Consider the following 22,832-nt stretch of genomic DNA (forward strand, 5'->3'; position numbering starts at 1 on the left):
TGTACTCGTGCGTGAGGGGTGTGGCTACTCTCATCCATTAAAGTGCTCGTGCTGGAGTTTGATGGCGTTTGACATGAGGATTGTCCTGTTGCTGTTGACTTTCTTCAGCAATGGACGTCAGTTGATGAAGCTTCATCAGCAGTGATCTGGTATTTACTTACCGGTACGTACATCCAAAATGAAATTAATGTTCTGTCACTTTGTTGTTTTTACCGTGGTTTACCGATAACCGGTGATTGACTGACTTTTAATTATTTACTTGTTTGGGAGTTAAACGTTTCAGAGCTTTATAACCGTTAGTATATTTCATATATTTTGTCTTAAACGTCAGAACCCGAATAATATTTGTTTGCTCTGACTATTTTTGAAAACAGCCTAGTGGAATTGCTTTGCGTTAAAAAAGTAATGTATAACATCTTTTTTGCTTGTCTAAGGTTATGAAAAATAATGCTTTCATTAAAAATGTAGGTTATATATAAATTATATTGTTATATTAATTATATTAATATTTATATGTAAATTGCATAATGACCCACTGTGTAGGATATATATATATATATATATATATATAATTAGCCATGTCAAAAGCATTAGGTTACTTTATTTGTTGGGATAATTGAAGCTCCTTTCACACCTGAAAAGTAGATCAAGCAGCCAGTAGCTAGAGTTTAAAAGTAGAGACCAAAGTATGTATGATATGCAAAATTTTCTTTATGACTGATAATGTTAATCAAATGGTTTGTTTAACTGGTTCCTGGGCAAATTGGTCTTGTAAAGTATTATCTGTCTTTGTGGTTAGCTCACAGGCTTTTTCAAATAAGCAACTTGCTCTTCCAGTCGAAGTGTTGTCACTGGAAATTCATATGTTTGCTATTTTTAATTTGGGATATTTGGTTGCATCCACTGTATCCAACAAACAGGCTTAACAGTCCACCATCTGGTCCTAAATTGTGGCTTAAATTGTTACTTATGCTATTGATGATGCACATTTTGGATTGCTAAAGTGAATTTCTTTCCAAGCCAAAACATTCAATTAAATGTTACTTCTGTAGGAATTCTGGACCAATATAACACATCATTTGCCTTTCATTGTTTCGGCAGATCCCTCTAGCCAGTGAACTGGATTTGAGGCCATTAGATGTCAACCCTGTGTCCTCCAATGGATGGAGCTCCAGTTCCAACCACGGCACCTCTTCTTCCTGATTCCTTTAGGAGGAATGAGACTTCACCCTTCAGATGTACAGCCCAGCCCCCTCGCCTGGGCCTTCCACCTCCTCCTCCGCCACTACCACCCCCACCGCCTCCACCACCTTCTATCGGGGACCCCTTCACCCGCACTGTCCAACGGCGCTCGAAAATGCGCAACTTCAACTGGGATGCCATCCCCAGGCACAGCGTGTTGGGTAAGCGCAACGTGTGGACAGCCCAACGCAACTTTGAAAACTTTGAACTGGACACTAAGCGCATGGAGGAACTTTTCAGCCAGAATGAGCACCATGGCTTGGTCCATAAGGGTGGGCCGATCAGAAAAAGTGTGTGGGACCTTTCGCAAATCATAACAGAATCAGAGAACGTAAGTGGACCTTAAGTACTTAAAATTTAACTTATTAACTGTTACCTCCTTATTGAGCATAGATGTGGAAACGCAAATTAACTTAATTCTAAACTTAAATGGTTTGAATTTGTGACTGCTTTGTAATACAGACCTAAGGTTTTGTTTTTTGTTTTTTTTAAGAAGATGATTAGAAGATTTTAGGCAGGTTGCTGGTTATTATCAAGGGGGTAATCTAGCACCAGGAAAGCTTACCTTCCATAGGGGCAGCCATTGCTAACCAAGCCTGCTGTTAGCATCCCATTGACTCCCATTCGTTTTTGCGTCACTTTGACAGCAAATAACTTTACATCTGAGGCGTTTAAAGACTCCATTTGTCTATTATTTATTTCTAAAGAAACACGACAATGTATAAAATGCTTCATTACCTTGTATCTTACACTATCGCCCCGTAAAAGCTGTTTTTGTAAAAATAGACTAACGATTGCGTCTTAACCACGCGACTCTCTGTCGCAGAATTTAAAAATAAATAAATACTACACAAAGTGACAAAATAAATAATTAGAATACTGAACAAAAGTTGATCTTGCTCACGCTCTCCATCTCTGCAAGATTCGGTGATTCAGATTTCACTCTGCACAACTACTGTCAGACCGTTTACTTGCGTCTCATCTACGTCGTCAGGCTCAGTCTGAGGCTGCGCAGTACGCTCAGCCATCAGGAAGTGAGTGCTTCTAATTGACTTCACTTTTCCCCATTGAAGTCTGTGGGTCCATTTGTTTTACTGTCTATGGTTATTATGCTGGTTGAGTCTCTTCACATCCTGATAGTAATCAATTACTTAATTGAACTAAATGTATCATCTGTAGAAGGTGTAGGACCATAAAATGTTTGTCCAGTCATTGCATTGCAATGCGGTCAGTGCGTTTTACATGTCCTCTTGAACCAAAACGGCGAGTGTATGCTGCATTCACACCATAACTAATATAATTTGAAAGAGATAGAAGAAACCTGTGATATTACACCCAGAACACTTCATGACTTGAATTTCTGAATTTCAATGGCAACACTTTCAATGCCGAAATGAAACCAAAACAGTCAGGTGGTAGAGGTCAGTGCTCTTTAAGTTATGTTCATTATTATTGTAATGTTATGTGCTTTGAGACAGTTCAAGAGTAGTTTAACACCGTCTCTCGTGACTCCTTTGTTTGCTCCCTGCTGTACGCGTTCATTCTTTTTGAAGGAAACATGACTTTGGAGACACTCTGAAGGCAGTGTGGGTTCTTAAAGGGATACTTCACTGCCTTTTCATATTAAACTATGTTATTCCCTTAACTAAAACGAGTTGATACATACATCTCTCGTCTCAGTGCGTGCACTTAATCTCTCTGACGGGCAGTGACGATCTGATAGCATTTAGCTTAGCCCACTAAGCCCAGTTCATTCACTATGGAACCAAACAGAGATCAAGTTAGAAGTACCAAACACCTCCACGTTTCTCCTATTTAAATACACAAATAGTTGAACGATCAAGTATGGTGACAAAATAAAACGTGGCACGTTTCTAATCGGATTAAAAAGGAGAACTATAATGTATGGCGGAATAGCACTTCTGAGAGTACTTCGACTCGGCGCAGTAAAAAGTCCCGGCCGAAACATCTTTCCTCAAATCTCCCTATTGACAGAAATGAGAGGGTGAGGGGGAGATGCGAGGAAAGATGTTTCGGCCGGGACTTTTACTGCGCCGAGCCGAAGTACTCTCAGAAGTGCTATTCCGCCATACATTATAGTTCTCCTTTTTAATCCGATTAGAAACGCGCCACGTTTTATTTTGTCACCATACTTGATCGTTCAACTATTTGTGTATTTAAATAGGGGAAACGTGGAGGTGTTTGGTACTTCTAACTTGATCTCTGTTTGGTTCCATAGTGAATGAACTGGGCTTAGTGGGCTAAGCTAAATGCTATCAGATCGTCACTGCACATCAGAGAGATTAAGTGCACGCACTGAGACGAGAGGGGTATGTAATCAACTCGTTTTAGTTTAGGGAAAAACATAGTTTAATATGAAAAAGCGGTGAAGTAACCCTTTAAGCTTTCATAGCTAGCTCGCTATTGCTAGCCTCTCTGAAAATTGCCTACTCTACCTTTCAAAACCAAAGTGGAAGTAGCACTTAAAAAAATTAAGATATTTAAGTTTAAGAAGTTTAATTTTCCTATAAAGCAAATGTAGCCTACTGAACAAAATAAAAGTAAAATGGGCGGGTAATGGAATAAATGTATAGCGAGCCCCTACCTCTACTTAACTGTTGTAAAGCTTAAGGATTTGTCATTGAAAACTAGTCATGTATACCTGCTGTACTTTCCATTAAGGTCCTTTGGCTGGGGCAGCACTGCAGAGTTGAAAGACAGCTCAGATGCCATCTCTTGTGTATCAAGATTCAAAGTTTAGTAGCAAGTGGGTAAATTAAACATGACATGTAGTACTCGTTTGGGGCCTACATTACCCCAATCTATCACTCACTTATGTCTCTCATGTTTAAAGTTCTGGAGAGGTGACTCCAGTCTTTATGCTCTGATTAAGTTTCAGTATTGGACATACAGTCTTCTAAAACTCATTTAGGTGGAAGCACAACAAGATTATTAGACATGCTTGTTTATTTTCCAGTGGATTCTTGTTTAATCAACTTGTCCCCGAGGTGATTTCAATAGCTCAAACAACATACTTAACATTGAAGTATGAACAGATAAAATAAAAATAAAATACAAGCTTCATTAGTACATTTATATTATATAGGTTTATCACATTTTCATAATCATAATTTTGAAATTTAAATTAATCTTTTATTATAGTGTATTCTAGAACTCCAAACATTAAAATAAAAAGCAACTCATGTAGTATACGTTTAAAAAGGTAATTGTCACGTGTATTTTTAGCTTACATTTCTGGCACTGACGGTCAATCATAATAAATATTATTTACCAATTCAAGTTCAGGAAGACACCTTATCTTTTATATTTTACTGTTTGCACATAAACCTAAGTGTGACCAGGGGGTTTAAGTGCTCGTCTGCCCCGTTGCACTATTGTTACACATCTATTTAAGGAACATGTACTGTTTGTGAGGAAGTTACACTCAGAAATGTTGAACTTTTCGCTACAATGTAGGCTCATGTATGTTTGATTCCACTTCCATATTTTCTTATACAATAAATGATGCACATTTAACATAATCCTTCTTAGATAAATTTTATTCACTGAATATAATACATGCTATTTTCAGGGAAGAATTTTCCAGATTATGGTAAATTGACACCATGCATCTGTTTTTTTCATTTTAGGTATCAATTCTCAACTCTAAGAAAAGTATGAATATTGGGATTTTGCTAAAACAGTTTAAAAGGTAAGGTATGTACTATGATTTCCTGGATAGCATGGCAATCTAAGTTGAGTGTATAGAAGAACATTTACACTCAATTACATCCATTAAAAGAATTGTGTGATGAGTTACTGAGAGCTCACAATATAACTCTCAAGTAAACAATTTAAAAACATTTCTCTGTGGTTCGGTGCACTTTTCAGGCCACCGCAGGACATTGTAGAGGCTGTCAGACATGGTAACCTGTGCTTTGCTACTGGGAAACTGAGGGAACTCAACAAGCTGTTGCCTGATGACATTGAGGTAACCGGCTTTCTCTATATGACTACTTTGTGTATGTGGGGTAATGCATTGCTGGTTTATCATATTAGATACATTTGAGTGTGTTAAAAGTTATGTTAATGCTGCTACTGTGTGTTTGCTCGGCGGGTACAAGACACTTGTTGCACACTGCTGTAAGATGGATCCATATTAGACATGGTAAAACATGGTGCTCGCTAAAACTATTTAAACAATAAGACTATCTTTCTTGAGCCATATAAATATAGCTTTGTTTACATGAGTGCTTTTTGCTTCAATCTGATTAAATTCATTCCAATTGATGAAACTGAATGTAGTATTTACATGAACGCTAAATAAAGCGATTGGGTTGATGTGCACGTTCATGTCACAATCTTCTGATCTGATTTAATCTTTTGACATGCGCACACTGCAGGAATATACATTTAAGAATAGTGTTTCCTGCTGTTGTTCCATACTTACCATCCTCATTTTCTTTTTGAAAAGCAGGCTTAAATATTTATCCATTTCGGATCCTTATTAGTAGATGAACATATGAACCTTTGTCGTGCTATTTGTTTTTATCAAACATTAAAAACACTCTTTCCCACACCTAAAACCAGTCGTCTGTGGAAGAGTCCGAAACAAGGAAAGGTGGAATGATGTCCTGCTCCTCCACTTCCTATACGATGAGTGGAAATAGAATTTTAGAATGACAGGACAAATCCTTTATGACACTTTATTCAACAGAAAGAACAGCTCGTTCCACTCGTCATGCGTCTATACAGTATTTCTACGTCACTGCACAAGCGCAGTAGTCTGGAATAAAAGGATTACACCCTTTCAAACTGAATGAAATTTTAATCAGATCTGGCCAATGAATTCCGATTGAGGTGGTTACATGTGACTTAAAAAAAAAAAAAAAAGTTATTCAGATTGTGCTACTCATCTGGTTATGATTATTAGGGGATTATTAGGGTCCATGACATGAATGCAGCTAATGATTAGTTTTCTGTCGATGAATGTATCCAAACATCTTTGGTGTTTCCATGTTTTAGTGTAACGTGGGTTTCATGTCATTGATAGGCGACAAGACATTTGGGATGATCTAAGTACACAAGTCAACAAAATGTATTATATTGTTTTAGTGTTTTTTGGATATTTGAATCCCAAAAATGTACATATTGAGCCTTTAAGGGTGAGAGAATGATGACAATGATGATTTTGGGTAAATTATCCCATAAACACTGCTTATGTATTGAAACATTCCAGACAAAGAAGCTGATGTCATTTAATGGAGATGTATCTTCGCTAAATGATGCTGACCGTTTTATGGTGATGCTGGTTCAAGTGCCAGGGTGAGTTTTTCTTTCCTGGTTCAAAGCATCTGAAAGACCAATTTCTGTGCATTTTTTTTCTTTCTTTTTTTCCAAATGTGTTAAGTTAAACAGGTAATTGAAATGGGCTTTAGCTAAAAAGCTGCTAATAATACTGTGAATTTTTTTTTTTTTTTTTTCAGGTATAAAGTGAGATTAAAGAGCCTGCTCCTCAGAGAGGAGTTTTTTCTCTTTATAGAGGAGATCAAACACTCCATTGCTGTCATGACAACCGCTGCTAACGGTACTTCAAAAAAGTCTAAGACCGACCACTACTGAAAATACTTTTTCAAAAACAAAAAAAAATCATACTGACCCCAAACTTTTGTTCACATACTAGAGTTGCTGGCATGTGATGACCTACATTCAATCATCAGACTGGTGCTGAAGGCTGGAAACTACATGAATGCTGTGAGTGTCACATGGTCTGTTATTTGCTGCGTTTCTCAAAACAAAAGCATTGTACACTAAGGTTAATCGTAGAGACCATTGCTGGTAATGGTTCTACGATCAACTTAGACTTATGATGCTTTTTGGAAACGCAAACCTGTGTGTTAAAAATACTCTATTCCTGAATGTGAACTAGAGCTAGAGCAGATAAATGACTTTAGCTGCATCTTGTTCAGGGTGGCTATGCAGGTAGTGCCATTGGCTTCAGGATGACGTCGTTGCTCAAACTGGTGGACACCAAAGCAAATAAACCTGGCATGAACCTTATGCACTATGTATCCATGGTAAATTAAGTGATCACAGTTTTTTTTTCAGGACAATTGAATATATTTAACTTTTTTTTGATACAGTGACTGTTTATTTTTTTCTATTTTTTGCAGCAAGCTCAACAGATTGATGAAGTTTTGCTGCATTTCCCTGAACAGCTTCAGCACATTGGAATTGCTGCAAGGTAGGTCAAATACATTTTTTGTAATGTATAGAAGATGCATTTAGGGGTAAAATGGCACATTGTTCATAAATTCAATACAGGATCCAAAAGCAGGAGGTGGAGATGGACTTTCAAAGGGAGTTGGAGAAAATTCGGGAAGCAAAGATGGACGCTAGAAAACAGCCGGATTTATTCCATCAGATGGAAGCATTTCTTCTTGTAAGATATTTCGATTTTTCCATGAAACAAATGCATTGAAATTGCAGCTTAATGTCATTTGATTTGTTTTGTAATTACCGAAATAGGCAAAACAGAATGGTTTATCAGTATTCTGGGAATAATACATTTCTGCTCTTGTACAGATGGCAGACATTCGGCTTGCGGACGTGGAGGCCTCCCTTCAGGAACTGGACAACATCAGTACTTCAGTGGCAGAGTACTTCTGTGAAGACCCAGCTGCATTTAAACTAGAGGAGTGTTGCTCTATCTTTCATTCCTTCTGTGAGAGGTTTGAGAGAGCTACACAGGTAAAATGTCATCTTGACTGTCTTATAAAGGCATTGTGCAGGGGAAACAAAATGCTTCAAGTACTTGCATTGCATCCAATTTCTGTTGCATATTTTTTTTACAAAATGTATTCTGGTTTCAGATATAAAATCTTTAGGTATTATTTGTTAGCCTAGAATGAATTAAAATTGATTGCACTACATGGTTACCACAATGTTTTTCATAGATTTGTTCACACGTTATATTTTCTCTCAGTCATGTTCTTCACTGACACTGTTGACATTGTAGACAAGAATAAAGCCTGGGACTGGGATAGAACAATAAAAATCTGTTTACAATAAGGCATAGCACAAATAAATAAAGAAATGTCCTGTCCTGCAGGAAAACCGTGAGCGAGAGGCGGCCGAGGCTCGCATGCGACGGCAGAAAGAAAGAGAAATGCTGAACAGAACAGCCAAGCGGCGATCCACCGCCACATGCTCTGATCGGGATCCGAGCGATGAAGCCTCAGCTCTAGAATCTGTCCTGGCCAGTTTTTTCAACCAACGTCCTTCTCGCAGAAGGCACGGTGGCTTCAGGCCTGTCAAAAACAGGCCCATCAAGAACATCCGCCCTCAGGTTGAGGAGCGTGAGAGCAGAGGGGATCTGGACAGCCCCGCTGAAACCAACGAGGAGAAATTTGAGATCTTGAGGGTGCAAGAACCAGAGGACATCTGCCAGAAGGAGGAGCTTCTACCCTGCGCCATTAATGATGTTCAGCGGGCACGTGCTGCATCCAAAAGAGGACAGTGCATTGTTGATGAACTGATTCTTGAAAGCATCAACCATAAAGAAGGTGGGTGTAGCAACACCTCGACCAAACAAGAGCATGTGGCAACTGAAGATGGAGCGATGGCTAAAGAAGTGGAGGAGATTGGAGACCTGGCTAAAGAAGTGGAGGAGATTGGAGACCTGGCTAAAGAAGTGGAGGAGATTGGAGACCTGGCTAAAGAAGTGGAGGAGATTGGAGACCTGGCTAAAGAAGTGGAGGAGATTGGAGACCTGGCTAAAGAAGTGGAGGAGATTGGAGACCTGGCTAAAGAAGTGGAGGAGATTGGATTCCTGGCTAAAGAAGTGGAGGAGACTGGAGACCTGGACAAAGAAGTGGAGGAGACTCGAGACTTTGACAAAGAAGTGGAGGAGACTGGAGATCTGGACAAAGAAATGGAGGAGACTGGAGACATGGATAAAGGAGGAGGAAGAAATGTGACTGAGATAACAGAGGAGGCAGACAAAATGCCTGAGATCTCTGGCAAGATTTTCCGCTTTCAGGATTGTGAGGGCCTGAATGGAGCCATTACACCAGAACATTCCCGAGGCCATGGCGTGTGCAGCTCTACCCCTCGGCAGAGGAATATAAAAGAGGTGGATCTGGCTTTGCAGAATGGACTGGGAGGTCTAGGCTCGCCGTGGACCATCCTCAGCCCTCGTGTATCTCCCCGTAACACGCCCAACCGCAGACACTCCTTCTCCATCTCCAGGGTGGACATCCTTGATGATGGGGTGTGGGCGTTGCCTGACACACCTGTACGGGACAAGCCCTGTTTCTCACATAAATCAGGTAAAGAGGCTTCCTCATTACCAGACTGTCCTTCAAAGCGAACTCCAGCACACACAAGGTCTGCATCACTTAATGATGAAAAAGAGCCGGTTAACTTCAAACTGGGACAGATCTTTCAGAGACGTAATGGACAAGAGCTTCCTCCAGATAAGAGATCGGAAAGCTCAGGACTTGTATCTTTCTTTAGACGCTTCGGGGAAAGAAACAGGGCAGGAACTGTTGGTTAAGAAGACGTGGCATGTCCTGAAGAGTTTTATTCTTTTTAAGGATTTTTGAAGGTAGACAATTGGGGACTTGTCTTACAACATTTTTTATGTATTTTATGTTCTTATACAAAACTAATTTTGATGTCTTAATATTACTTTTTAGTTCAAGTTTTCATTGTATAAGCCGATTGTACTGGTTCACAACACTGAATTTTAGGGACATTTTTTGCTCTTTGTCTTTTAATGTCCGTCTTATTTTTTTGTAATAAATTGTGGATTCCACCTTTTTAAAGCCTTTGTTGTGTGTGCCTTCCCACTTCTACTAGTAACAACAGTGGTCCCAAAAGTTTGGACTATAAAGCCACATTTAATGTATCAAAGTGTTCTTTAGACAATGATGCAAATTACAGCAAAGAAGTATTCATTAAAGCACTGTTCTCAACAACAGGGCCTCAGCCTACAAGATGACTTAAAATAAGTTATTTAAAAAAAAAATTAGGCTAAATGTAAAAAACAATAGACTTTACTCAGTGCAGTGCTATGACATGTATAAAAGCAGAGCTATGGGTAGAGTCACTGTGTTTTCAATGACATGTGCTGTAATAAGCTGTATAAATCTCTGAGATAACTTATTTTCCACCGCTCATGTTTTCTGTAGTTTTTGTTTTTTGTTTGTTTGTTTTTTATCTACTGAAATGTCTTGGAAATATTTTTTTTGCTGTGCTTTGCAGCAGAAAAATTCATAAAATAAAGGGATGTGTATGTCTACCCCTCACAGCCTCAGCTGATGTCATTCACGTTTAAAATCAAAGATGGCGCTGCTGTGTCTATGGGGGCATTCTAGTCAAGAAGTTTGAAAACAATTGTATTCAAGGGTTAGTTCACCACAATAAAAAATATTGTCATACATTTCTCATCCTTATGTTCTTCCAATCCTGTATGAGTTTCTTTCTTCTGTTAAACACAAAAGATGTTGTTTTGAAGAATGTTGTTAACCAGTTGACAATATAGCCATTGACTTCCATACATTGACTAGCCATTGAGTTTTCCCTACTATGAGAGTCAATGGCTACTGAAATTAACACATCAATTAATGACAAAATGTAAAATTTTGCGTGAACTATCCCTTTAATGAAATGAAGCATAAATGCAGTTTTCAAGTAAAATATTTTAAAAAGAGAGGTTTGTTTAATTGCTAAAAGAATAGCTATAGCCTGCTATTCAAAATGTTGGGCTAGTTTGGATTACTATTAATATACTACTACTATACTATTAGGTTAGTAACGACAGAGAAAGCAATAAGAAGTTTCCACTGTAGCATGAAGGACTGTGGCAGAGCTGGACAGAATGGTGATGTCACTATTCAGTCATGTATTTGTATTTTTGTGTGCTTCTCTTCTGCATTCTTAATACATTCTCTCTCCCTGCTCTTCTTCATCAAGATGTAAATGGAAATAAGGAGAATTTGCCATGTTGTCTAGGTAATGGTGTATGTTTACAGTGTGATCTCACTTGGCTGGTGTCTCGGTGAAATAATACCCCCTGGAAAAAACTGCAGAGCACAGAGTCTTCTTTCATACAGTCCTCAGCTCTCTCACAACAAAGGCTGATTTTGTTCATGAAAATCTAGAACTTCTATAAAAATATCTTGGTATAGAATACATTTGTATGCTTTTAAGAACTTGTTTCCCCATGTACAGTAAATGTAAACAGTGTTGTGTGTTTTGCTCAACTAGTGTATCCCACCTTTTAGGAAAGAATGGGCTGCTTTCCGTTTTCATAAAATGTCTGTCATATAATACTGCACAAGGACACAAGTAGGCTAAAGCTATCTTGCATGTAGAAAATGCTTGATGATTGTGTGTGTGTGTGTGTGTGTGTGTGTGTGTGTGTGTGTGTGTGAGAGAGAGAGAGAGAGAGAGAGAGAGAGAGAGAGAGAGAGAGAGAGAGAGAGAGAGAGAGAGAGAGAGAGAGAGAGAGGACATGATCAGTTGTGGACTGAGAATTTTCTCTGCAGACTAAATACTACCAACGTTATATTTTGTGTCATCTAACGTAAGTAGCCTACATTATTTTAACAAACATTTTAATAATAGAAAGGGAAAGAAATAAGTACGCATCGTGCATGACTACTACAACTGAAAAATATACATTAAAAAGGTAATTTTATTATTAGTAGTTAATTAAATTTTACTCAGTAGCCTACGTGAGTTTGTGAGTCAGCAAAAGGGAGCAAATTCGCCGAGATGAACCTGAAATCATGTCTATGCGAGGACAAGCCAACGGTGTGGGCTGTTATTTAAATCCATTACAATACATTTAAAATAGCATAAATATATTGATATTGTGACGGAATGTAAACATCATTTTGACATGCAATTATCCAAATGTCTCGCTGTAAGCAGCTATGGAACGAGTTATACAAGAAAAGTGAGTTCGCTCAAACATCCCTTCCCTTTGGGTTACACATCATTTCTGTTTACGTTTGTAATTAAATGTTGTCTACTTAGTGGGCTCGGTTTCCCCACACCTAGTAATTCACTGTGGTATCAAAAGTGGCCAAGAGATGTCGCTATATTTTAGTAAACGAGTTGACTGTATTCTGTACGTGCGAAACAGCGACGTCATCACGCTAACATAAATTTTCTTTTTTTGTGAGAACTTTTTATATAACATAAAATGTTGCATAATAATAATAATAATAATAATAATAATAATAATAATAATAAAAGCTTGATCTCCTGAGGTTTGCAAGCAATAAATATTTTCTTAAGTTAACTTTCCGCATTTCGTGCTCATTGAAATTGCTAGATTGCACAGGGAAATTAATACTACTTATTTTTACCACAAAAACGTTCATAGTACTAACTTCCATATTTGTACTCTAAGGTAGGCCTACTAATATGCACCTTTTAGGAGTAAAAAGGTACAAACTGCCCCATTGACAAGCTGTTGTACCTCTAAGGTATACAATTTGACACCCTTTTTTTCTGTGTGTAATAGACTTATACTTACTTTCAAAACCTAGAGATTTATAACTCTATATTTTTTTTGTCACATTGTGTTTTATCCTTATTTATAGAACGATGAATTCAGCTTGATCACTGAAAGCAGCAATATGTTGAGGTAAGTTGTTTAACTCCATTATAATGGTTTGTGTTGTTGAGAAATGATTCCTCAAGAATCAAAAATGTTGCATTTTGGTATTAAAATTTGTGATTGTGATTATCACATTTTGCTTTTCTCAATAACTCTTTTGTTGTAGCTCAGCATAAATAGTCCAATAGTCATGCATGGGAGGAAGCTGAGTAAGGTTGCAACTGATATCGGGACAATGAAGGGCATTCACAGTCATTTCCAGGCTTATGTTTGCCGGAAAAGTGTGAAAATGGATGTGACCCTGTGAAGCCATTCACTGATGTACCGTGTCAGCCATGAGTAACACTGGATTTCACCTGTATTTGACCTCCCAAGCCATTAAAAACAGGCTTACAAACAACAGTGAACAAATGATTCACATTCAATACCGTTCAATAAGCATCAGAATGAATGAGTAGAGATATTGAGAAACACTTGCTTTGCGGTGACATGCTTTCATCACTCCAGATTTATCCTCTACACACGTAGCTGAGTAAGTAAAGTAGGACTATTATAGGTGAACTTTGTTCCTCAGTTGATTAAGAAAGACTGAGATTTAAAATGGTTTTAATCCCTGTGGTTCATTCTCAGTACAATGCACTCATTAGTGCAGACAGCAGCTGAGAGTTAAACCTTTTTGACTCTAGTGAATATTAAAGTTCTCTTAATACCAGGCAGTTATTGAGTAATTAAGCGCTGGTGTTCCCTGTTTGCACATATTAAAATATTACATATAATAAGACCCTGATAAATGCTGATGCATACAGCTGTGTTTTAATGTTGTCTTGCATTGCTCACAAACATCATACATGCAATTAGTTGGTTATCTATGCATCAGATCAACCTTTTATTGGTTCGCAACCTTTTTGATTCCCTTTCTCCAAGGCTCCACATCAAAGCTGATATATGTACTTCTGGTGCTTATGTTGCACTACAAATTAATAAGCTTAAGATTATGATGTCATGAGAGCAGGGAGCAGGTGGAGGAAAGTCTAGAGAGGTGGAGGTTTGCTCTGAAAGGAGAAGAGGAATGAACGTTAGTCGCAGCAAGAAAGAATACATGTGTGAATGAGAGGGAACCAAGTGGAACAGAGAGGTTACAGGGAGAAGAGGTAAAGAAGGTGCAGGATTTTAAGTACTTCGGGTCAACAGTCCAGAGCAATGGGGAGTGTGGGAAAGAGGTGAAGAAGCGTGTGCAGGCAGGTTGGAATGGGTGGAGAAAAGTGTCAGGTGTGTTAAAAGAGTACCAGCGAGAATGAAAGGAAAGGTGTACAGGGCAGTAGTGAGATCAGCGATGTTGTATGGTTTGGAGACAGTTGCACTGAGGAAAAAGAGGAGGAAGAGCTAGAGGTAGCAGAGCTGAAGATGTTGAGGTTCTCTTTGGGAGGGATGAGGGTGGATAGGATCAGGAATGAGTACATCAGAGGGACAGCACATGTGAGATGTTTTGGAGACAAAGTTAGAGAGGCCAGGTTGAGATGGCTTGGACATGTTCAGAGGAAGGAGAATATTGGTAAAAGGATTCTGAGGTTAGAGCTGCCAGGCAGGAGGTCGAGAAGACCAAAGAGGAGGTTTATGGATGTAGTGAAGGAGGACATGAAGGTAGTCGGTCTGAGAGAAGAGGATACAGATGATAGGACTAGATGGAGGCAGATGATTCACATTTGATTCAGGATTATGTTAATATAACTCATTTGAAATCATTTTAAGACTTATTGGGTCCCCTGGTTGAGAAGAAATTTTGACAAGAAGGAAAGGAAAGAAGGACAAATGTTTAACCTGGAAAGAATGTTTGTGGTGCACAAATATTAGAAATATATAAATATTTGTTGTGTTTTTAATAGGTGTTTCTTTGACTGCGGGCACTTTTATGTCTCAGGGGTTGATTTCAAGTCTTGATAACGTACTATCATGCCTTTGTAACAGTTTGTTGTTATGGGAAGAAGGAGACGGGAGTCTTCATCATTTATTTACTCTTCTTTCAATAGATTTTATTGTTTTACATACTGCACCTCATTTTAGATGCCCTCGCATTCTTAAACTATAAAAACCCCATCATAAAAATACTTCATAAATCATAAATAATTTCCTGTGAAACCATGATGATAATCTCTATATTTTTTATATTTATTGTGTGTAAAACTCAAAAGTTGTAATAATTATTGTGGGGGAAAAAAAAAGATTTATATATATTACATCCCTTGGGTACCAGTGTCTTTCCATCAACAATTTTTTCCACTAACACAGTTTTTTTCACTAGTTAGTTTACTCTGAAATAAAAGACCCATAAAATAAAGAAAATCAAGCTCAACATCATGTAATATTTACATTTAGTGTCGTTTCTGAGTATGCAAGAATGCAAAACCTGAAAATATGAAATTATTTTATTAGCCTGAGTAAGACAAAAGATTATTATATTAAATACACACACACACACACACACACACACACACGTGCGTGCGCGCCCACACACACACACACACACACACACACACACACACACACACACACACACACACACACACACACACACACACACACACACACACACACACACATAACCTACACAGACTGCTAATACAAATCAGAAAAAAATGTAGTGTATATTTAATAAATTACATCAACGCCAAATTAAAGAATAGTGATAGCATTAAAAGTGTGTTTAAATTTGTTTATTTTCTAAAAGTCCACAGGGCCAAAAGCATCTATGATGGAACGCCCCACTCAATAGTATAAAAAATGTGTGCATATCTGCAGTTCATTATGTAATATAAGAGCAGACTGCAGTGTTGTCCAGAGTTTTTGTAAGTGCTCTTTTGGAGAGTCTATTTACAAAACCCCGACATGGGAATCTGCAGCATCACATGTTATGGCATCACCACCCTCAGGCTTCCTGAAGAGGTCTGCCTTCATACCCCTAATAGAGCACACAAATACACACTGTGCTGAGTGCTGGCTTTGTGTTGCAGTCGCATGCAATTTACACTAGTGTGGGTCCTGCAGGTCTGTGCTCTTCCTCTATGAGTTTACTCCAGGCTGCTGAGAAAGAGAGAGAGAGGCGAGGAGGAGGAGGGGGAACGAGGCAGCCTGCCATCTGGGTTCTGCTGCGCTGGATGCAGTCTCCATGGTAACATCGCTCTCTCATGCAATCAAATCAAGGCATGAGATCAGGCCCAGCCCACCCCACTCAGCGTGGATGCAGTTGTTGCTTTTATCAACTAAGCCATGCCTTCAGCTGTTTGTCTCCACCCATTCTATCCCTTTAGTTGGGACTTGGTGATGAATTGGACTCAATTTGTCACTTTAGATGTCGGTGATATTAGTTCTCGAAGTTTGTGTAAGGGTTGTCTTTGTCCTTCAGTTGACAGATATTTTTAGCTTGTCTTCACTGATGTGACTTAAGTGACCCCTGCTGCCAAAGCTGGGCTTTCTACACTATAATATGCTTGGGTTTTATGTTTAGTGTGGAGATCTTCTGCGGTGGCATGTCTCTCTCTTTCTCTATTTGCCACTGTAGTCATTTATCTTCATTAGCTCACATGCAGTTACTATCATTATCTTGATAGGAACTGAGTCATTATCTTGTCCCCTCGATTTTTCTCCTATATCATGTTGTTCCTGCTATCTCTTCGTTTCCCCTTATTTCTCCTGATTGTGAATGCAAATAAGCCCTCCCCCTTACAGCATGCTGGGAACCCGAAATAAAAGGGCTTTTCAGAGTCATGCCCATGCCATGTGCCAGCAAAAAAAGATGTCATTGTGCAATTTCATCACACAGGATGAAAATCCACCCATCATTTTCTTGCATTCTTTGAACTTGGGGACTCTCAAAGGCTTGAGGACTTTCTCGCAGTCAAAAATGTGATACTTTGCATCAAAAAAAAAAAAAAAATGCATGCAAAATATTAGTAGTATTTTGTCTTGTTTTTCCAGTAATATCTAAACATAATCAAAATGTAAAATTTTCAGAATGGACAGCACCGAGTATATATGAGTGTCACAGCAAATGGTCTGAATACTTAGAATACGTGATATTTCAGTTTTTCTTTTTTAATAAATCTGCAAAAATGTCAACAATTCTGTGTATTTCTGTCAATATGGGGTGCTGTGTGTACATTAATGAGAGAAAAAAGAGAACTTAAATGATTTTAGCAAACGGCTGCAATATAAAATTAAGGGGGTCTGAATACTTTCCGTACCCACTGTATATATATTACCCTGGACCACAAAACAATAGGACCATAAGACATATTATGAGCAATATAAGGGTCAGTTTTATTTTAGATTTAGATTAATACATAATCTGAAAGCCAAATACATAAGCTTTCCCAAAATACCCAAAATTTGGAATATTCCTATCTAATATGATTTATGACCTGCAAGGTTGCCAGAGTAATAATTATACACTGTTTAATAATAGGCCAGAGGAGAACTGGCACCCCGACTGAGTCTAGTTTCTCCCAAGGTTTATTTTTCTCCATCATGCCCTGATGGAGTTTTGGTTCCTTACCACTGCCGCCTTTGGCTTGGCTTGCTCAGCTGGGGACACTAAAATTATGATCCAAGTTATTCAACTAAATATATAAATAAAATTTATTAATTTGGTCATATTTAATTCTATAAACTAGCCAAATTAAATTTTGTTGCAATGTTGTCCTGTTTAACACTGTGAAGCTGCTTTGAAACAATCGTCATTGTAAAAGCGCCTTATGAATAAAGTTGATAGATTGATTGAAATACAACTATTTGGAAATCTGCACTGTAATAAATTATTTAGAATTTTTTTTACCTGGTTGCCTTAAAATTTTGCGTTCATTGAAATTAAAAATTTGAGTTAATACAATCAACATTTTTTTGAGATTCGACAGTCTTTATTAAAATATTATTAAAAGATTTTGTAAGCATATTGTGTAATTGTGTGTGTTTTATTTCTGATGAGGCAGTGAAACATGCCAAATAGTCCTATTTTCACGGTTTAATATTTTTTTTATGTGGTTCAGATACAATAATTTGAGATAAAATAATTTTGAGTTTCTATTTATTAAACAAATTTCCTTCATTGTATCAACTCAAATTTTTAATTTCAATAAACTCAACATTTTAAGGCAACCAGGTTACTTACTTTTTTAAGTTAAACACATTTTTTTACAGTGTGGATTCTGAGGCTGCAAAAACAATAATTATAATCTAAATATTGAGGAAATCACTTTTAATGTTGTCCAAATGAAACCCTTAGAGAGAGTAAGAGAGATTCCCCTGTATCTAAAGGATGTGTTCTCTCTCTGCCATTTTCCCGTTGCCTTGCACCTTCACTCAGAGCATTGGCTGACCTCATCCCCACCTCCCTTCCCTTCAGCCAATACCCTTCCACTATCTGCCCTTCTCCTCCCTCCTCATCAGAGTCTCTCTCTTCTCTCACACACACACACACACATTATACACCCTCGCTTGCTCACGCCCTGCTTCTGCTGCTGCTTCTTCTCTCCTGTCTGCTAGTCTTTCCTGCTTTCTAGATTTATAATCGCGCAGTTTCTTCTCCTTTGGGATGAGGGTCTGTAAGGCTGGACGGGTCTGTGCTCGGATGCTTTACTGAGACCTGTCCATATCTTTCTCTTTCCTTTTTCATCCCTCTGTCTCTCTCAGCTGCGAGAACTCACGTGAGTACGGCGTCGGGGAGCTCCCCTCCGTTTCCCTCCTTTTCTCTTATTGTGTCGTGTCACCATTACTTTCGTTAAACTCTCCATTCATCTTGTGTGCATTTTATCAAGCTGTCGTTGACTGATGAATAATTTACTGCGGCGTCTGGCCTCTCCCTTTCAGTCAGCTGGGCATCTCTGACACACACGCATGCACAAACACACACGAGTGAACGGACATGATCACAAACAGCCTTTCAGCGCTTATATAAAACAACAGTACGCGTGTGAAATGAGCTGGACGTGCACGTAGATGTATATGTGTGTGTGGGTGTGTAAACACAAGTATGTTAGGCGCCTCCTTTGACGTGTGTGATCCGTGTATCCTGTACTTACTGCTCTGAGTGACGAAGAGGAAAACATTTAGTGTTGTTGGTGAGGTTTTAAAATAATGGCTTTAAATTGAATTGTAAATTCATTATGAGTGTGTTCAAATGATGCCACCACGGTGGGTTCCTGTCTCTTAGCAGTGATGGGAACTATTAGGAAGTGTCCGTATACAGATACATCTTAATGATGCAGCATCTGATGTATTCAAGAATAAAACCATTTTGTTTTTAGCTTTTATTGACACACCTTATTATTACAGTGACATGATATTACAGGTGCAGTTATAATAGCCTAATCATCCAAGAAGGGAGCTAAATAATGTAATAATGACAACACAACAGTGCAATCAAAGGCAGGACTGTGACATTATAATACTGCTTTAATAGGCATTACTAAAATACAGCTGTCGACGTGCTATGCAACAGTTTGCTGACTGTTTTTAATTTACTTTGATGGTTCCCAAGATGGAAATTATATTCCTCATATGGTATGCTTTTTAAAGTTCAAAATTAGCAGTTCTCATATGAGTCATATTGTTTATAGTTTATTATAATTAATAACTATACTACTCCCAACATTACTTAGACAAATACAAGTTGAGACAAGTGATGACATAAGAGTAGAACTATACAAATATTGTATAATTTTGTTAATTTAAGAATCACTGTTTGTCCATTTAAGAAAGGAGCAACAACTGAGATACAAAAATGTGACCCTGGACCACAAAACCAGTCAAAAGCCTCTTATATTTGTGGCAATAGCATTAGCAAATACATTTTTTGGGGTCAAATTTTTCTTTTGTGCCAAAAGTCATTAGGGAGTTAAGAAAACATCATGCTTCATGATACTTTAAAGGTAATACATTTTTTGCACCCTCATATTCCTTAGATGTATCTCGGCCAAATCTTGTCCTATACTAACAAACCATATATCAATGGAAAGCTTATTTATTCAGATTTCAGATTAAATTTAAATCTACATTTTTTTAAATGACCCTTATGACTAGTTTTGTGGTCCAAGGTCACATTATATTGCCAAATGTTTTGGGATGCCTGCCTTTACATGCATATGAGCTTTAATGACATCCCATTTTTAATCTAGGGTTTAATATGGAGTTGGCTCACCATTTGCAGCTCTAACAGCTTCAACTCTTCTGGGAAGGCTTTCCATAAGGTTTAGGAGTGTGCTCATAGGAATTTTTGACCATTCTTCTAGAAGCGCATTTGTGCGATCAGGCAATGATATTGGACACAAAGGCCTGGCTCGCAGTCTCTGCTCTAATTTATCCCAAAAGTGTTCTATCGGGTTGAGGTCAGGACTCTGTGCAGGCCAGTCAAGTTCCTCCACACCAAACTCACTCATCCATATCTTTATGGACCTTGTTTTATGCACTGGTGAGCAGTTATGTTGGAACAGGAAGGGGCCATCCCTAAACTGTTCCCACAAATTTGGGAGCACGAAATTGTCCAAAATGTCTTGGTATGCTGAAGCATCCTTTCACTGGAACTAAGGGGCCAAGCCCAGCCCCTGAGAAACAGCCCCACACATATAATTCCCCATCCACCAAACTTTACACTTGGCACAATGCAGTCAGGCAAGTAACGCTCTCATGGCAACCATCAAATCTAGACTCGTCTTTAGGATTGCCAGACAGAGAAGCGTGATTTGTCACTCCAGAGAACACGTCTCCACTGCTCTAGAGTCCAGTTGCGGCGTGCTTTACACCACTGAATGCCACACTTTGCATTGGTGATGCAAGGCTTGGATGCAGCTGCTCGGCCATGAAAACCCATTCCATTAAGGTCTGTACACACTGTTCTTGTGCTAATCTGAAGGCCACACAAAGTTTGGAGATATTGACTCTGCAGAAAGTTGGCGACTTCTGCGAACTGTGCACCTCAGCATGCGCTGACCTCGCTCTGTGATCTTACGTGGCCTTTTAACTTCGTGGCTGAGTTGCTGTTGTTCCCAATTGCTTCCACTTTGTTATAATACCACTAACAGTTGACGGTGGATCACGTTACCATGCTTGTAAAAGCAGTCTGCATGCCTAGGTGATTGATTTTAAATACCTGTGGCCATGGAAGTGATTGGAACACCTGAACTCAATGATTTGGAGGGGTGTCCCAATACATCTGGCAATATAGTGTATCTCATCTGTGATTTTGCTTTCATTTAGGCCATTTCTTAGATATGAACATTCTCGCTTTTTGCGCAACAATTTTACAAACGTTAAGATTTTACTTTTGCAGTAATTTCTGTGCTTTCTTATCTAGCTGTTGCAGTACTTTCAGAGGAATAAGATTATCCATTTGTCCTAATTCTTTCTGTACGCAACTCTGTGGGTCAATAAAAGCTTTAAGAAAAACATGAACAAGTGAATGGCACTTACATGCCATTATAAATGTGTGTGTTGAAGAGGAATGCCTGTTACAAAGAAGAAGTCACAGGAATGTCCAGCTGGCATTGACGTAATGACTCCAGCGAAAATTAAGTAAGAGTAGACGGAGTCTCCATTAGAGGTGGTTTTTTTTTTGGTTTTTTTGACACAATTGACAGTTTGGACCTACTTGGACAACCAACCAACAAATTATGAAGCAAGCATTTTCCAAAACTTTTTTTCATGTAATAAAACCAAATAAAGCACTTTCTCAGAATGAGTTGACTGGATTTGCTGTACAATTCCCCTTGATTGATACTGGGAGGTCAAACAGGGATTGTCAAAGTCACAAATGGCATTTGACGTCATTTGGTTGGAGATTATGATGGATGGATGGAGGGGCAGTCAGATGAATCTCATCTGACAGATGTCTCTGCTTTAGTGTATTAACATGAATTGTCATTCATGGTCATTGTTCATGTGTGTGTGTTCTTGTGCTTTTCACTGTAGAATCACATTAAAGGCCTTTCCAGTGACATACAGCCCTTATGGCTGCCTGAGTGACCATTATTCTTACCTTCCCCTTTAGGGTATTCTTATGTGCTTTATATCTGTGTATGGGAGAAAGCAATTCACTTGTGATGTGTGTTTCGTCTGTTGGGTGTGATAAGTTTGTGATGTCATTAATACGGTTAATAGAACCAGTTTAGCTCATTCAACATGATTTAAGGAGACCCAAGCAGTCATTCCAGTTCATAAACACACTCAAACTTACAGCTATTTTGATGTGACATTCATAATAATAATACAAACAATAACCAGTTTCTATTTAAAAGCCTTCGCTGATTCATGCATCTTATTGTACCTAAAATATGTGCACTTTTATTCAAAAGGAAAAAGTGATCATTCTCAGTTAAGTGTGGCAGCTTTCTTTGGCAGATGGCTTTAGATGTTTTACCTCAGTCACACTATTATGTGGAGTGTCAATTCATGTTTATAGCACATGCAAGTGCAAAAATTAAATATGACACTATTCATGTGCGATCAAACAGAAATGTATATCACAGTTTAGTGTGTAGAAGTCATCCTCTGAGCTAGTGGTTTGTTTGACAGGGACAAAAGAGATCACTCTATGAACTTGTTAGGGCTAAAATAATTGGAAGAGATGGAATAGTGTGTGCTGTGAAGGCTTCTGTTAGATTTGATTTGTGTATCTCTTTCAAAAGTGTCAGTTTGTCAGCATAGTTAAGGGAATTTGCCTCACATTTGTAAGTAAAATCAAGTGGAACCAAAGTATAAATGTTATACAGCTCACAGTGCCAGAACCTGCACCTGCTTTGTTGAACTCACTGACGGATCCAAAGAGTTTGAAGAACTGGTTTTAATACTTTGTTTGTGTGTTTGATGTGATCAAGCATGCTGTAAATGTGATAAAACATGCATTACAACATGCACATCCTGAACAAAACAGTAATTTTAAGGCATTCTCAAGTCATCTTCTCCGCTGGGT

At 38.4% G+C, this 22,832-nt stretch overlaps 2 protein-coding genes across 4 annotated transcripts in view; both read left to right on the forward strand.

Moving 5' to 3' along the window:
• The first annotated feature begins 23 nt into the window (after positions 1-23).
• fhdc3 (FH2 domain containing 3) lies at positions 24-10,286 on the forward strand. 2 transcript variants are annotated; one of them, XM_067433150.1, is made up of 12 exons: positions 24-163; positions 1,102-1,573; positions 4,893-4,954; positions 5,134-5,233; positions 6,482-6,567; positions 6,729-6,829; positions 6,926-6,996; positions 7,212-7,319; positions 7,416-7,486; positions 7,567-7,684; positions 7,828-7,992; positions 8,354-10,286. In XM_067433150.1, exons 2-12 carry the CDS (start codon positions 1,139-1,141, stop codon positions 9,797-9,799), a joined length of 2,763 nt encoding a protein of 920 aa, XP_067289251.1. In that variant the 5' UTR covers positions 24-163; positions 1,102-1,138; the 3' UTR covers positions 9,800-10,286. The 2 variants fall into 2 exon arrangements, with proteins under 2 accessions (XP_067289251.1, XP_067289252.1); XM_067433151.1 differs by lacking the exon at positions 7,212-7,319.
• A 2,574-nt stretch (positions 10,287-12,860) lies between these two features.
• The window catches only part of trim3b (tripartite motif containing 3b), a 34,605-nt gene continuing 24,633 nt past the window's right edge, over positions 12,861-22,832 (forward strand). Inside the window, exon 1 of one of the 2 annotated variants that reach the window (XM_067433893.1) lies at positions 12,861-12,904. The gene's annotated coding sequence lies outside the window, so the exon portion shown is untranslated. Of the gene's footprint in view, positions 12,905-18,346; positions 18,574-22,832 lie in introns of those variants that run through there. The other variant, XM_067433891.1, reaches the window with a different exon arrangement.

This window comes from Pseudorasbora parva, chromosome 23 (genome assembly GCF_024679245.1).
Source record: "Pseudorasbora parva isolate DD20220531a chromosome 23, ASM2467924v1, whole genome shotgun sequence".
Lineage (NCBI taxonomy): Eukaryota > Metazoa > Chordata > Actinopteri > Cypriniformes > Gobionidae > Pseudorasbora > Pseudorasbora parva.

What these genes read in the sequence shown, in the direction of transcription:
- fhdc3 (XM_067433150.1), top strand. Translation starts at nt 1,139, where the DNA reads ATGTCAACCCTGTGTCCTCCAATGGATGGAGCTCCAGTTCCAACCACG. An exon ending in TCATAACAGAATCAGAGAAC is followed by an intron (nt 1,574 to 4,892) that starts GTAAGTGGACCT and finishes TTTTCATTTTAG; the next exon opens with GTATCAATTCTCAACTCTAA. An exon ending in GGTTTGAGAGAGCTACACAG is followed by an intron (nt 7,993 to 8,353) that starts GTAAAATGTCAT and finishes CCTGTCCTGCAG; the next exon opens with GAAAACCGTGAGCGAGAGGC.